The 16,966-nt window shown below is 45.4% G+C and overlaps 2 protein-coding genes across 2 annotated transcripts in view; both read right to left on the bottom strand.

The window, feature by feature from the left end:
- The window catches only part of znf292b (zinc finger protein 292b), a 30,323-nt gene extending 15,120 nt beyond the window's left edge, over positions 1–15,203 (bottom strand). The window contains exons 1-5 of the mRNA XM_083642942.1: positions 15,021–15,203; positions 3,152–3,306; positions 2,077–2,155; positions 1,139–1,274; positions 176–378 (exon numbers count right to left, since the gene is read on the bottom strand). Coding sequence (XP_083499068.1) covers positions 176–378; positions 1,139–1,274; positions 2,077–2,155; positions 3,152–3,306; positions 15,021–15,185 — 738 coding nt within the window. The 5' untranslated portion in view covers positions 15,186–15,203. The remainder of the gene's footprint in view (positions 1–175; positions 379–1,138; positions 1,275–2,076; positions 2,156–3,151; positions 3,307–15,020) is intronic.
- A 563-nt stretch (positions 15,204–15,766) lies between these two features.
- Positions 15,767–16,921, bottom strand: htr1e (5-hydroxytryptamine receptor 1E; the record flags this gene model as incomplete). The annotated part of the gene is made up of 1 exon (XM_083643420.1): positions 15,767–16,921. One exon carries the CDS (start codon positions 16,919–16,921, stop codon positions 15,767–15,769), a length of 1,155 nt encoding a protein of 384 aa, XP_083499546.1.
- Positions 16,922–16,966: the final 45 nt, after the last annotated feature.

Genomic DNA, 16,966 nt, shown 5'->3' with positions numbered 1-16,966 from the left:
ATACGTTTGCAGAGTTAGTTACCGTGGTACCTGACCCTACCTCCCGGAGTTTCCCTCATCTCAGGGTTAACAAACTCCGAATTTTCACCCTGGTTGACTTGTATTTAGGCAGTGTGAATGTAAACAATACAATACAAAAATGCAACAAGTAAACCGTTAGCTCAGCTTAACTGACCTCGTCCATCAGCTGATCCTGTTCGGAGGTAGCACAGAGGCAGACGAGATGCATCTGCTTGAAGTGGCCCTTCCCTTCAAATGCAGCGCACTCGGAGCACGTCTTGGCCAGAAGAGCAGCTTTGCCCGTCTGGTTCTCTTTGATCAGATGTTTCACTCTCATCTCCAACAAGACCGGGCCCTCCAGCGCCAGAAACCCATCCACTGCAAGCCAGAGGAAACCAGGAGCAATTCTCTCAGTTCTGACTCTTTCATTGCACCATCATTTTAAGAAGTATACACTGGTAATGCTTACACTGCCAACTTCCCAATTAACAACTGTGTAACTGTCACAAAATAATCTACCCAGCAAAGCAATAGAAATGATATTTTCTGTTACTGTTTTCTTTCATGAACAGGAAAACAGGGCACATTAGATTTTAACTGTCAGTTGAGAGTAATAGAGAGCAACATTGACAGGCATTTCCAAAATGCATTTAGAAATATGTTGGTGACATAATAGGACTTGATGGACGCTATGCTGACAGTTTCTATGTAATGTGACTGTCAACAAGGCTACTATACAATACAGATCAACATTATGTGAATTAACAGACCTACAATGGCATAGAACCAGGGTTCCTAAATATTTTCAGTTTCATAATTTTAGACTTGAATCTCTAGACTAATTTTGGTCAGATGTGTGATGAATGTTGACAGTGATTGGGCAGCATGATAGTCAACTAGGTCATATCAATTAATTGCTAACGATTATTCCGCACAACAACAAATATCACAATAGGTGACATGATAGTGAGTCTGTAAGTATAATAGTAGTAGTAGTAAATAGTGCGATTGAACAATCGACCATACCTTTTCTGACTTTGTGAGCAATTCAAAAAAAGAAAATGGCTGGGATATTACCACATTCATTTCCCAAACTCGTCCAGACCTGTGCAGGAAGCCAGAGTAAAACGTGACCCACCTTGATCTGGCTGTAAGTTCTCACTGGACAGAAGGCCTTGCAGGACACTGTTGGTCCAAACACCGGTGTGCTGGCCCAAGGCAGACAGCATGGACAGCTGGGTGATGCCATTCTCCTGAAGCTTGGCGTGGGCATACTGCACACAACAGGAAGGCTACATCACTCAACAGGCAACATCCAAAAGCTACATTTTGAGTATAGTCATCTAAGTTATTGGGAAGAGTTTGACTAGTAGACGGAAAACAAGCTTTTGGAAACTTTAATCATTACTAAAAATATAAGTCTGTTTTACTGAAGTTAACACTAGGCAGGCCAATTAATCTTTGGGGTCTAAGAGAAGGCCAACAAATCATCAATTGAAGCAAATAAATTGAATTTTAACTCCTTTCTCCTTGCATGATTTTGACTCAAACAACACTGGTTTGCATAGAAAGTGGTGGGGCATTGAGAAAGCGGAGATCTTTAAACTCTAAAAATCAAATCCGCTGTCAGATGATTGGTGGCCTGGTCTTTCATGTTTAATGATAAAATTACAAATGTAAACAAAGTATTTATATTTAGGGCTCCAAAGCACGTGACAAGGTCAGTTGTTGCATACCATCAGTTGTCAGGAGTGAAAACAATATCTTATCTCCAATATCTCCAAAAAAGAAGAAAAAACCAGCAGTAGGGTGACAGTGTTTCAACATGGGGTGCCAGCCAATGCCATCGTATAGAGGGTGTGCATGTGATGTCACAGAGGCAGAAGTCACTGTGGGGTCACGCCCACTGAGTCACAGCAAGACTGAGCTTGAATGCAGTAATCAGCCGAGATAACTGACACCTGCTGCTCAGGGAGGAAATTGACACTCATTCCCGATTGAGGGGGCGTGTTCCAGTGGGTGTGCATACCCTCTTGTAGCCTGTAACAGACTTTAACTGACAAGCCGGTGCTTTACCTGGACAGATGACTTGAATTCTTTCCATAAGCCATCTGGAACTTCCTCCTTCAGTGAAAGCAAAAGCTCCACAAAACTCCTGTACAAGGAATGGAGAAGCAACCGAAAACAGGTTCACGTTAACACACCAGCTATCAAGTACAATCAAGCACAGCCACTTTCAACATGGGCGCCTACAGTTGCAGAGGCTTAGAATGTACCTTTTAAAGGAACACGAAAACATGTTGTCAGATTCACCTATTTGCCATATTCTTGATAGTAAGGCGAGAAGAATACATAGCCGGAGCTTCCGGTTTTATCCAGGAAAGAACTTCAGGTATCTATTTGCTCCGTAAATTACAATGTCTCAACATGTACATAAGAGCGTTTTGGCACTGTCGGGATGTGTGTTTAGTGACTTCACGGGGGTAGGCTAGCCTGTACCGCAGACTACCAGTCTTGTGCTAAGCTAACTAGCAGGAGGGGTGCGTAACTACTTTTCTACTGCACGCACAGAGAAGAGAAGGGCATCTATCTTCTCGTCTTCCTATCGACAATATGGAAAATAGGCGAATCTCCCGGGATGTTGGTGTGTTCCTTTAACTAGGGCTGCACAATTAATCTAATATTAATGGTGATCAAAGAGTTTGGCTTCCCACAACCACGAAAACAAGAAAATCAAAAATCGAGATAAAAACGTGCCGCATTCCGTTTGAGCAATGTTCGTTTAGCCATGTCTGTTGTTGTAGTGTCTCTCGTTTTGTCTTGTGTTGTAAATCCAGCGCACCCCTTTCCCCCCTCCCTCTGGTGCGTGTCGTTTCAGCTCGAGTCGAGAACAGAGAGCCGCTGCCGTTTGTCTGTTTATTTTTAAACCTTCCTTGGTAGAAGATGATAGATACAAGAAAACATATTTTTAGTTCAATAAATACACGAGTCAAACAGTAGTCGTGATAATCGTGATCTCAATATTGATCAAAAATAATCGTGATCATCATTTTGACCGTAATTGTGCATCCCTACTTTTAACCGACTTGATGATGAGCGTAACATGTAGAGAAAAGCTACACTGAATCAAATCTCTTGTATCAGTACTCACAGTGAGAGCCGTTCGAGCACGAGGGGGACGTTTTCACACTGTGGGGACAGGTATGGAGAGGCCTGGGAATAGCTCTGCAGGGCCACCATGTACACTTCCACCAGGGGCAGAGGCTCCTCCTCGGTCCTCCACCGGCCCGCATACTCCAACAGCGTCTGCAGAGGGGACACCAAAGGCATTCACTCACCAAAATGGCAACTTAAAGGAGAATGTGTTTTGATTCAATGTGCGCATTGTCATTTGGTTTCCTTTAGGAAAGTCATTTTTCTGGACATTAACTCATTGAGTGCCAAGGACGGACATGTTCGTCATTTCAATTAGTAACGTAGAGTGCCAAGGACGGACATGTTCGTCAATTGCGTTTTTTGACGGTGGGGCGTCGATCAAAGCCTTCTGCCTCTGATGTACAAATATTATAGCTATTGGATGTGTCTAACCTATTTTACAGAACCCTTAGGTGGCGACAGTGCTCTCCACATAACAGAAAGGCAAGGAAAAAACAAAGAAGAAGTCGTTATGGAAACGGAAATCGCATCGCATCCGTATGCATCGATATGCTGAAGCACGTTACTGCAGCTGTGCCTGCAGCAGCCAATCTGCTCCCACAATTGAGCCGCTCCGTGTCGGTTGCGACAGCAAATCCGCACATCCACACCGTGGAGTTGTTATTATTCAACTGGAAGCATCGTTGCCGGTGACAAACACACGCGGAACGCTGTAAAAAAGCAGGATGTCTAGCACCCTTCACTGTGCGCACAGCAAACTCAGCAGAGAGCCACCACAGACAGGAGGAGGAGTGTGCAGTTGAGGCGAGGCGGGGCGGGGCGTGGGGGGGGGGGGAGGGGGCACGCAGAGCAGCACACACACAACACCCAGACAGACCCAGGCAGCAGGACAGGATTGACAAACGCAAGCCAGAATATCCGATGCCCACCAGCAGCAAATGAAGACCAGCAAGAAGCTGCAACCAGCAGCGCACGCAGGGGCCAGCGCTGCTGGTTGTAGCTAAAAAATATTATTCTGCCAAACAGAATTCCCTGGCCTTCACTGTTTTATTGAAGGAAATTATTTTTGAGGTGTGACTACATTAGAAAAGATTAGCTTCAGAGTCAGTGATGTGCTTGAAATGTTTAATTTCACAAAAGGCCAATTATCTCAGCTTCTAGAAAAAAATTGCTGTTTCTGGATGAATCAAGCTATCTTCTCCGGCTCATAACTAAAGAACGGAAAATGGGATCAATAAACTTTTTTTTGCAGATGATAGAATAGAGTCTCATCGTTCTTTGTGCGTGTTCAGTGTTTACATAGTAATATCACACAATATTCTGTGGGCCTCGAGAAATCACTGAAAACGCTCTGAAACTCTGGCACTGGGAGCATCCGTCCTCCAAAAGTGGCTGGCACTCAATGAGTTAACGTTAGGCTACGACTTATTGTTATTCTGCCAGTTTCAAAGTAATAACACAAGGTAACCGATGAAGAGCTGTCTTCCTAAATTAGAGTGAAAAAACATGTCAATCGCCTAGTCTAACTAAACACCATCTGATACAACAGCAAAAGCCATATGAAATAAGACTATGTTACAGGCTAGACCTTTGATCACAATATAGCACGTTTCTAAAGCAATAATCTGCGACATTTTTACATAAATTGTCTGTTTTGCTACTCTTTATTGCCGATTAATGTAACACAACGGTGATTCAACCTATATCGAGTTCATGCACATTTTCATATGCTGGTAACTCTTCCCGGGAAAAATCTTCTGTCACACAGGAAGTGATGCGTTTTACATTTCTGGTTTGTTTGGAATAGTTTTGGGTAGTTAGCATGAGCAGCGATCGCCACTGTGGCTGAGCAGAGAAAGAAAATAGCGCCGCCTACAGCTCAAACTTCATCAACAGAAGATCCAAGGGAAAAGATGTCACAGTCTCCAACCACAGTTTGAATGACAGATGATCTCTATTAAGAAATGCAGTGCAGAAACACCAGATAAATTACCACTTTGCACCAAAGTCATGGATCAAATCAAAAAACAACAATCTTGTGGATTTGCATTTTAAGGATGCAGACAGTCACTTGCCTATTTCACCAAAAGAAATATCCACAATGATTTTCCTTGCTGAAATGGATAGTAGTGCTGCTGTGAAGCTTAGCAAAAAATTCCATAACAATGTCATCACAGATGGCGGCCATGGCCAGCATCAACATTGTAATTACAGTACAATAAAATAAGAGCGACTCCAATAAGCTCATAAATCACCAAGTCTACAAAATGAAGAATAAATATTCTGAGTGGCATCTGACCTCACACATGGCCTCCTACACTGCTCTCTTAACATGCTCCTCTAAAGCAGCCATTGTTGGAGGGAGCGTACTATACCACTAAACTACGACCACAACCTTCATACTGACTACAGATAAGAATGTTAATATAAAGCAGATCTTATAGCTGCCGCGGTGAGTTTCACAACAGTGGTGTCAACCAGTGACTCCCTGGCTGTGTTTAGTTCCACAGCCACTCATTTCCACTCAATGTATTCTTCATTTCCTCGTCATTATGAGCGTTCATGCTGGGAAACAGAGAGAGAAGCTGTAATACCGGCAGAGGATAATCGAGAAGTGGACCGAGCTGTGCACCGACTAACGGCTCCATTTACAGAACACACTCTCTCCTTCTCAGATGTCTTCAGTTCAGCCTAAACACACACACACACACACACACACACACACTGGTGATCTTCCACCCACCGATCTCCCTATGAGCAGTTTACTCCTCCTAAACAATACTGACCCGCACCCACTGATCTCCCTATGAGCAGTTTACTCCTCCTAAAACAATACTGACCTACACCCACTGATCTCCCTATGAGCAGTTTACTCCTCCTAAATAGAGACACTGCGTAACGCGTCATCATTCAGAAGCCACGCCCAAGACGGGGGAAAACAGAAACCCCCCCCTCCAATCCTGCCGTTCTCCTATGTCGCGTGCATGGTTGCGTGTTGCACAAAAAGATCGTATATACGGAAGATGAACACTCCAACTTATTTCCTTGACAGCTAGATCCACATTTTTCTTCTCGCCAATTCTCAATTGCTTCCTTGTTTTGATCAGGAGTACAAAAAAACCTTAACTGGCGATTTTTTACATGTGTTGTCTGCGCAGCCCCACCACACAACAGCTTTTAGCTATGTTTAATTCAAGGAAAATGACGCTGGTGTGTGGAAATGAACGGAGCTTTTCCCCCGTGATGGGCGTGGCCTATTTCATGCAGTGTCTCTATACTGACCTGCACCCACTGATCTCCCTATGAGCAGTTCACTCCTCCTAAACAATACTGACCTGCACCCACTGATCTCCCTATGAGCAGTTCACTCCTCCTAAACAATACTGACCTGCACCCACTGATCTCCCTATGAGCAGTTCACTCCTAAAACAATACTGACCTGCACCCACTGATCTCCCTATGAGCACTTTACTCCTAAAACTATACTGACCTGCACCCACTGATCTCCCTATGAGCACTTTACTCCTAAAACTATACTGACCTGCACCCACTGATCTCCCTATGAGCAGTTTACTCGTAAAACAATACTGACCCGGACATGGCAGTAGAAACTTCCATGACAGGGGGGTCCATTTTAAACCTCTGACATAGTCAGAGGTGGAGGCATAAGGCCTGAGAATGATACATTACATGAGTAGTACACGACATACTCAACATAAGTGCAATGCACTTTCAACTGTATAAGTTAGAATTTGGTTGGAATCAATGAAGAATGCCACTTAATCTGGCTTTTGTTCACTTTTATTGGCCTGAATGGAGTAATGTGCATCATGTGTGTCATCTGGGTCAATTAGGCGGGAGGGGGGGACTGACTGACTGACAAACACTGTAGGTTCTCTCACTGCAGTTCCTGATTGTTTTATGGTTGTTAGTTGTCCACCATAAAACAACCCCTCTAGCATCTTACGATTCCCATTTCAGGTTGAACCCTGACTGCAAACAAGCATCTTGTCAAATGCAACCAAACGTTATCAGCGTTTGACTGGCGGCTGAGGTTTTGATGTTTTTTTTTACTGGGTGCTCCCACCTAGAGAGGATGTCACAAGAAGCCATACTTGGGTAGCAAGTCAATAGCAAAATTGTGAAAACGTGACGGCACGTGCTTTTCTACAGTACCGTAGGGAGCGCAGGTACCGTACTACTAACTGTAGAGGTCAGAATGTAGAAACAGCCTCATTGGTGGAAAAACCACCCAATCTGGCCACTCAAGACTGCACAGGAGAATACGGTAACAACAACAACACCACCACGTGCAAATGGTGACCAGTGTGCGGCTGCATCGACAGCAGGTCTGCCACACAACTGCTCCACGAGCCGTGTACGGAATACTTCACAATTGAAGTGGATGATGATTTGATCAGGCATTAGTAATAGATTTGCAAAAAAAAACATTTCAACTTTTCAGACAAAAAAGGAGGATACACTTCAAACGTAACAAAGACAGGCATCCAGATTTATGCAAAGAATTCAAGGTGAGCGAGTTACTTTCAACATGTTGTCAAAATGTTCTACTGCTTATCCTCAATTGTTACCATTATGTTTGCTTGCGAGTTGAGACAGCTGGCATCTGTTGTTAGCAGTGCTGCACAGCACACATGTCGTTTGCAACAAACGCCAAGGCTACAGTACAGTCATCACAGTCCGTTCAGTCTCCTGCTTGTTCACAGATTAGCCTATAACAGTGTGTGTGTGTGTGTGAGAGAGTGTGTGTGTGTGTGTGTGTGTGGCGTGTGCGCGTGCGTGCGTGTGAGTACACTGTGTGCAGCAGCCTCTGCTGTTTTCTGTGAGCTAAACGTGATAACTGAAACCTCCTACATGTCTTTCACAGTATCAGCCAGAGGACGTCAGCAGCAGGAGAGACTGGAGCAAAGTAGACAAATTCAGTCAGTCAAGTCAATGTCATATTTAATGAGGCCCCCTCCCCCATTCTTTTTTTAATGTGAATATTTGCTTACTGTATTACTTGAAACCGACATGCCACCATTGTTGATTTTCGTAATGTTCAAGGTTTTCTTCAATAAAAGGATTTGATTTTGAAGTACATGGGATTGATTTAGTCGCCATGGTATCGAATTGGGCATTGAGAATCGTGGGATTTCAATGGTATTGTTGGCGACTATCACATTTCTGGTATCTTGACATGGCTACGTCCCACACATGAACGATGAGGGAGGCAGCAGAGCAATCTAGTAAGAGAGCGGTGCCAGCGCAAGTCCAAAATGTGTGACTCATGTAGCCAATGAACAGCCAGGAAGGAGGCTCACGCTACGTTTAAATGCAGAACTTAAAGCTGACAATATACAATTTGATTCTTTAAATGTCAGACCCTTTCAAAGTACATCACAAACGGTCCATTTTGCTGCAACTCGACAGCGCTGCTTAATCCCGAACCTTACTTCCGGGAACTTTTGTGAGGTAAAAAAAAAAAAAATCCACTGGAGTGAATGGAGATGTTGCGACTCTTCTATATACATGGCTCTGGGCGGCAGGTGCCCCTTGGGCCAATCGGTAACAAGTAAACAAACGTTATCGCATCCCTCTGAAATGTCTCCAACATCCAATCCCTGGCTTCCAAGATATTGTGCGTGAAGATGTCGGAGAGAAGGTCTCTGAGCAGCAAACTGCTGTCCATCATGGACATTGACAGTCACCCACAACACACACCACCATAGTGGGGCAGAGGACGGAGCATGTTCAGAGGCAGGCTGCTGTCACTGAGCAGAGGACGGAGCATGTTCAGAGACAGGCTGCTGTCACTGAGCAGAGGACGGAGCATGTTCAGAGGCAGGCTGCTGTCACTGAGCAGAGGACGGAGCATGTTCAGAGGCAGGCTGCTGTCACTGAGCAGAGGACGGAGCATGTTCAGAGGCAGGCTGCTGTCACTGAGCAGAGGACGGAGCATGTTCAGAGGCAGGCTGCTGTCACTGAGCAGAGGACGGAGCATGTTCAGAGGCAGGCTGCTGTCACTGAGCAGAGGACGGAGCATGTTCAGAGGCAGGCTGCTGTCACTGAGCTGCACAACAGACAGACTGAGGAAGTCATTTGTCCCCAGAGCCATCAAGCTTCTTTAGCCCCTTTTCACAGGCTGTGAAAGCAGCGATCGTTGCGGGATCATTACGAGGGATGGGAATTTCATGCATTTTCCTTAACCGTTAGTTGCGCACCATAACAATCAGTTAATCGGTTAATTGTTAACGTTGTTTCTCTTTTTTCTGTGACGCCGTTCGTTCCGGGAGTGGAGGTAGTATCAGCCCCGAATCAACGTCTCTTTCAAAGGGTAACCCACAAGGAAGGCGGATCGAAGGGGGGGGAATCCCGCCGTTTACTGCAGTCTCTCGTCTGTGCACGTTAATTCCCTTCCGATAAACAACTATAGTGTTCCTCTGAATTTATAGCCAACTAAATGCGGTGCACCGCAGGGTTGCATCAGCTCGCCAGTACTGTTCACTCTCTACACGTCCGATTGTACCACCAGTGAGGCAAATCAGTTTCTCCTAAAATATTCAGATGACTCTACCTCTGATATCCCTGCTGACGGAAAGTGACGACCGAAGCCAGTACCAGTTAAGTGTAGACCAGCTTGTGGAATGGTGCGACAAAAATGCTCTTGTAATCAACACCAGGAAGACAGAGGAGATAATTTTTGGCATTCCCCCTGACTGTCAGCTACCCCCAGTCATCATTCATAATGAGAGTATCAAACAGGTTCCCTCTTATAAATATTTAGGAGTGATGATAGATGCTGCCCTGTCATGGATCCCTCACATAGAATTTATCTGTAAGAAGATTCAGAAGCGAATTTACTCGCTCAGATTCTGTCACTTTTCTTTACCTCTGTTACTCAGAGCGTCATGTTGTACTGTAGTACGGCTTGGTTCAACAGCTTATCAGTTTCCGTGAAAACCAAGTTTTTTTAGCCAGTTAAAAATCTGTGCTAAGATTATTGGCCAGCCTGTAGAGTCTGTGTTTCACTCAGAAGCTCAAATCAAAAGCATGCTTAGACAGCTACCAGTATATCCTCGGACCCCTTGCATGTTCTGAATGGAGAATACCAACTGTTGCCCTCCAGGAGACGCTTTAGAGTCCCAAAATTTAGACGCAATAGACTGAAGAATTATTTTGTACACCAGTCTATTGGTCTGCTCAATCAGAACAGGTTAACTTCTTGAACTGCTTGCCTTCTGTAATTCTGTGGATTAGTTCTGGATGTCTTGTCTTTGTCTGTTGTGTCTTTCATGTGTAACTTTCATGTCTTCATGTTTTTCATGTGTAACTCTTGAACGGAGAATGCCATTGGATGCAAAACAAATTTCAGCCTGCTGACAATAAAGTTGTATCGTATCGTAAATAGCCTATATCCCAACAAATCCATAACTCCATAGGAAGATTATAATACGTTTGACTTTACAGCCGTCACAGCAGTAAAAAGGGGAAAGGCAGAAGTGAAAGTAAGAAAAGTAGCCTATAGACGGTTTTAACTTGACAACAAAAACATTCTAAATTGACTCACTTCCTGTTGCAGTGTTTGCTATGGACATAAAAGAAAAAAAAACATTCAAGTGCAGGACTGACCATTCCGTGAAAACCGTCTATACGATCCTGCAACAGCACCAGGAGGAATGCTCCGTGCCTACAGCCGACACACGGGTTTATTTTAGTGCATCTGTGCTGAGTCCTGATCTGAGGATTCCCTCTCCGTCAGTCTCTCCTCAAAACAATCCACAATCCAGCAGCTAGGCTTTTTTGTGTGCGCCTGATAAATCCCTGTGTGAGTCGGAGGATACCCCCTCTGATCAGCGCGAGTCCACGTCTCCATGGTAATGACAGATCATCATGCCAGAATGCCTGTGTAAAAAGCACGTCTGTGTAAAGCTGGGAATATGCTTGACGTTTGGCCCGGCCGCACGCAAATGAGAGACACGGAATCCTGAAGAGAAAACGTGTGGAGCTTTTATACTCTGTGCGGGTTTCCGCTCGCGGGAAGTGAGCGCCAGTCTTGAAAACTCCACTTTGTCCGCCCAGCCGCGTCCGCGTAGTGACAAAATTCGGGGCGTGCACGGCCAGGCGAAAAACGTCCGCACAGGAGCCTGGCGGAGAGGCGTGTCTGCTGATTTGACTTCCAGCTCAACAGACAACACTGCAGTCGTCATCGTGGGCCTTCGTAACAGCAATATTGCGGAATCTCTGTGTAGAAGTGGCTTTTAACTCTTCCCCCGTGGGGGAAGTGAGAACGGATATACCAGTCTCCTAAGTCCTCTAAAGCAGTCATGCTTACACATCAGAATGAATCATTAACACTTAACATATAAACTCAAAGCAATCTTGAAATCCTCAGCATTCCTTAAGTGCTCTCAAGACCTAGGTGACCAGCAATGACACAGCGTAGCACGGAGAGTGATACTGTCGATGGGAAGAAACTAAAGTCTATCAAGGTTGGCACAGAAATGTTGACAGCCTCTTCAAGATGTTTCTCAAAAGTGAGTTGTGAGGTGACATGGTGACACAAGACCCCCCCCCCCGCCCCCCTCTCAAAACACCCCATTCCAATGATTTCTCTAGGCCTATTTTACAATTACTACAAATCTATTTCTAAACTCTGGAGAAACTACCTTTTCCCCTTAACTCACCCTTGTCCTCTTCTCCCTACTTATACTCCCACACCATCTACTACAATAACACATTTTTGTCAGCAATAGAGCAATCAACTATGCAAAACGGTCTATGACAACTACAACTTCTGAAGGAATAGTGGTAAAGTTAAGTTAGTAAGTAGTTAGTAAGTTGTTGTTTTTTTAAGAGAAAGAAGTTAGTTCAAGAAGGGCCCAGATGGAGCCTGAAAAGGTGAGTCTTTAGCCTTTTCCGAAAGGTCGGCAGTGATTCGGCCGTCCTGACCGAAGGTGGCAGCTCGTTCCACCATTGAGGTGCCAGGGACGAGAAGAGTCGAGATCGGGATGAGCGACTTTTGAGCCCCCGTAGCGGAGGAGGGGCGAGGCATCCTGCGCTGGTGGAGGAGCGGAGGGAACGGTGAGAGATTTGGAGCCTGACCATAGATTGTAAGTACAGAGGGGCTGTCTGGTGTACTGCCCTGTAGGCCAGAACCAGTGTTTTGAATTTAATGCATGCCGAGATGGGAAGCCAGTGTAGGTCCCGGAAGAGGGGAGTGACATGAGAGAATTTGGGTTGGTTGAATACCAGACGGGCAGCAGCGTTCTGAATGAGCTGAAGTGGACATGACATCACAATTGAGTGACATCCCTCCTGTCACAAATCGTGACTGACACCGCCCACTTAGCCAATTTTAATTTGAATAACTACCGTATATACTATAAGATTAAATAATTTAGGTTACTTTGCAGTTGATTCCATTTTTATTACCAAATTCTGCGATTCCGTCCATGTTTTCTGCATCATAGGACCCTACTTGCTGGCCTGGGATCAAAACTTGTGAGAAGCCTCTCACCCGTCCTTACCTTTCCTTCTGGCTCAAGAGATAAATAAGAACTGAGTGAAGACTGACTGACTGAAGATGAATACACAATGAAAACAGAACCGTAAGCAGGCGCACACCCATAAAACATCCAGAGCAAATAACATCATCTGCAAGTAAGGCTGCAACTAACGATTATTTTCATTATCAATTAATCTGCTGATTATTTTCTCGATTAACCGATTAGTTGTTTGGTCTATAAAATGTCAGAAAATTGTGAAAAAATGCCTTGTTTTGTCCACAACCCAAAGATATTCAGTTTGCTGTCAGTGTCATGTAGGAGTAAAGAAACCAGGAAATATTCACATTTAAGAAGCTCCAATCAGATAATTTTGACTTTTTCCTTAAAAAATTACTCAAAATGATTATCAAAATAGTTGTCAATTATTTTATTGTCAAATGACTAATCGTTGCGGCTCTAGCTGCAAGGCTTTTGATTGGGTCAGAGGTTTCATATCAGGTTTCATATCAGAGTGGGCTGGCTGTCATACAAGGATAGAGGCTGGGTGGGTTGGGTTTAGGGATGAAATGATTAGCAGTTTAATGATAAACTGCGATAAAATTCCCGGCGGTTAGAGTTTTCAATATAAAACTTTCAGTGAGTGCATCAGTACTTTTTGAACATGTTCAACACATTTTAACAATACTGCAATAATACTAATAACTGATAATTTTGGTAATTGTGATATATGAAATGTTCATACCGTTTCATCTTGGTTTTTATCACTTACTGGCTCTCACTGCACCTCAACATGATATAACCTCTTCACCCCTAATTTCTAAAAAGCCCCCATTGTGTTACTGTGATATAAGAATGGAACTAAAAATCGTGCATCATGTTAACACTAATCGGTTATGATTGCTTTCAAATTTCAGGGACTGATTACACTCTTGAGACTCATCCTCCGCCACATCAAATGCGTCATCAGTTTCGTGATCCTCCCACACGCTACGTCCTGCCGGTGAAGCTCCCCGCTGTCAGGTGAAAAGAAGCGCCTGGCAACTGCACAAGGCAGCAAGTGGGGAGTTTCTCATGTTCCTCAGGTTAATTAAGCTCATTCATTCAAAAAAATATATAAATGGTATTTTGAGTCCAGGCATCAGAACTACTGTTGGCTATTTGGTGATGTTTATGTTTTGATGATGTTGATATTATGATGTGCATCAAGCCCTCCACTTCATTGTAAAGGCAGTGATAGACAAGGTAACTTTTGAGGGGCAACAGTACGCACAGAGCTGCCTCTGCATGGTTGCTGTGATCATACTGGTAAGTTACATTCCACTCCCAGGAAATACCTTCAATGATACATTTCTGCCAAGTGCCTCTTTGTTGGATGGTGCTGGAGCCAGGAGGCGTTGCCCATGCAACAAAATATGCTTACGTGCAGCATTGCACATACACTCCCCCTTGCCCAGATGTGCTCACACAACACCTAAAGACGATTAATTCCAGCCACAGAAGTGTACAGAGATGGATTACCACCAACAAAATAACCCAATTTTAGTTTACGCAACTGACGTGAATAATGATGTGCCCGTGCTCGCATGCAGGCATGTAACATTACCACACGCGCACGCACACACACACACTAACCCAAATCTATGTCAGAAAACACGTTCCTCCTACTGTTCCCTTGTGCAATCCAGTCACATCATATTAATTATGCGTTAGAACGCGGTGGTTTGGGACGACCAGGTTCCATGCACAATTCGGGTCAGTAGCAGAAAGGCTAAACGCAGAGTGAAAGCTGGCGCATGCATGTCGAGGCGAAAGCCATTTGCTAGCTTGAAAGCGAGACAATTGGTGAAATAATTGTCACGTGCACGCGCATGCAGCCAAACATGCAAGAGTAAAAAGCTAAAGAGCTAACGACGTTAGCTGCCTGGCGTGCTAACGCCTGGGCTGATTGCTGGTTACTAGTCGCGTGTATGATTATAAAAGAGCCGTTATGTATGAACCTGTGACAACCAGTTACGTTAGAGTTGGCTCGTTGTCCACAATGTCAATGAATTGATTTTCTTGCAGACACAGCAGTTAGCTAACGTTACGATATGCTAATAGAAAGGTACGTTAGCCGATAGCCCGAGAGGGTTTGATTTGAGCATTCCGTATCAGTTCAACCGCAACAGTTGCTTCGATTTTGTGGCTTTATTGGCCCAAACACCAATAATAATAAATCTGCCCATTCGATCATAACGTTACTTCGATTTTAATAAATGCGTGCCCTGTCTTTATCCAGAGGAACCAGAACGTAACGTTAGCTACTGCTAGCTGGTTAGCCAAGTACCGTGAGGGAAGGGATAGAGAAGAACATACCCGGCAGAACTCTTGGCAATATTGAGAAGATGACTGGGTCGGAGACTCTGTGCTTTCCTTAACCACGGCTTCTTGCAGATCTTGCAAACGTTGTTTAAGTTCCCCGATCGTTGCACCGATACTGCTCTCAGAGCTACGGTCCTGCTCGGCCTCTTCGTCCGCCATCTTCACACCCAGCTCCAGCGCGTACCACTGCCGCGTACTACGTCTCGCGAGCACGACGCAATGTTTACGCAGTGATGCAAACGAGACGAGCCCCCCTGCTGGCAGCACTGCGTACTTCAGTGCAGAAAATAATAGAGGCTGTTGAAAGGGGTGAATAGTGGTGGATGCAACAGCACTATGCAGCAGCGTGCCTATGGCAGTGTGTGCCCCATTGCTTTTTCTTTGTGCTTTGGGCCTTTACGTTTTCAGACGTTTTGGTCAATTGGTGGTTTCATGCACGCATATTATACATCACATTATACAGACAAACATGATGCACATCACAGAAAGGCCTACTGGTAGGTCATCATAATATGGAGCAGTACGATATAGCCTAGAATAACAGGAATACGAGCAATGCTTCTTTTTCCCCCACTGAGTGAAGAGTAAAATAAGCAACACAATCATTTGTAACATTTTTATTTTATTTGAAAAAGCACAACATCACACCATAGTGTCAATAGACAGACTGCATGTGAATTAACGGTCGTAAATCTTCCCTTTGGTGGGTTTAACCCCTCGACTGTGGTTTATACTCAAACTTAGGCATGCTCTTTTCGTTTGAGTAGTTTCTTAAAAGCCAGCTTGAAATCGTCATTAAAGCTGGTGTACAGCAGGGGGTTGATGAGGGAATTGATATAGCCCAGCCAAGTCAGGATTTCAGACATATGATGGGATGGTTGTAAAAGCTTCAGACCCACTAAGAGCTCCTTGAGAAAGAAAGGCAGCCAGCAAATAATAAAAGCCCCAAGGATGAGGCCAAGTATTCGCGCCGCCTTCCTCTCACGCAAGGTACATATCTGGTTCTTCTCATCGGCCCCATCCACGTCTGTTTCAAAGGACGGGATGCGGATGGTGACATTGAGCTTGTCCTTGTCTTGAGCTTGTCTCGTAGCCACGGTGGGACCTGAGGTGGACAGGTCTGACACACAAAGCGTGTGCGTCACACGGCAATGGTCTACAGAGTTCTGGCTACCCAGCTTGCCGCCGAGGTGGCGAGAGGAGCCGCGTTTCTGGTATAGCGTCTTGGCAGCGTTGTAAATCCTGGAGTATAAGATGAGGATGACGATCATAGGGATGTAAAAGGCCCCAAACGTGGAATAGATAGTGTAGCCCAGGTGGTCGTGCTCTATGAGGCACTGTTTGAAGCTGTTGCTGCTGCGGGGCCTCTGCCTCCAGAACAAGGGAGGTATGGATATGAACACCGAGATGACCCAGACGATGGCGACCATGGCGGCGGCGTGGCGGGCCGACCTCTTCCGCGCGTACTCGATAGCTTTGGTGATGGCCCAGTAGCGGTCCAGGGCGATGGCGCACAGGTGCAGAATGGAGCAGGTGCAGCAGGTCATGTCGACGCTCAGCCATGCCTCGCACACCAGCTGGCCCAGGGACCACGTCTGCGTGCTGATGTAGAGGATGCTGATCGGCATCACCAGGATGGCCACCAGGAAGTCGGTGACGGCCAGCGAGCAGATGAGGTAGTTGGCGGGGAGGTGGAGCTTCTTGGTGGTGCAGATGGCGGCGATGACGGCTCCGTTGACCAGCGCGGTGAGGAGGGAGAGAAGCCCGAGCACGACCACCAGCGCCGCCATCTTGTCTGTGAACCTGACCGCCCGGAGGCTGGCGGCTGGCGGGCCCGTGCAGTTTGAGATGTTGGGCCCCATGGTCGTGTCCCCTAGGTGCCTCTCCATCTCCATCCCTGGGCGGGGCGGGGGCGCTAACCCTCCCTGGAACCACTTCCA

The sequence above is a fragment of the Poromitra crassiceps genome (assembly GCF_964638095.1).
Source record: "Poromitra crassiceps genome assembly, chromosome: 9".
NCBI lineage: Eukaryota > Metazoa > Chordata > Actinopteri > Beryciformes > Melamphaidae > Poromitra > Poromitra crassiceps.
This window is presented reverse-complemented; position numbering and strand designations above follow the sequence as displayed.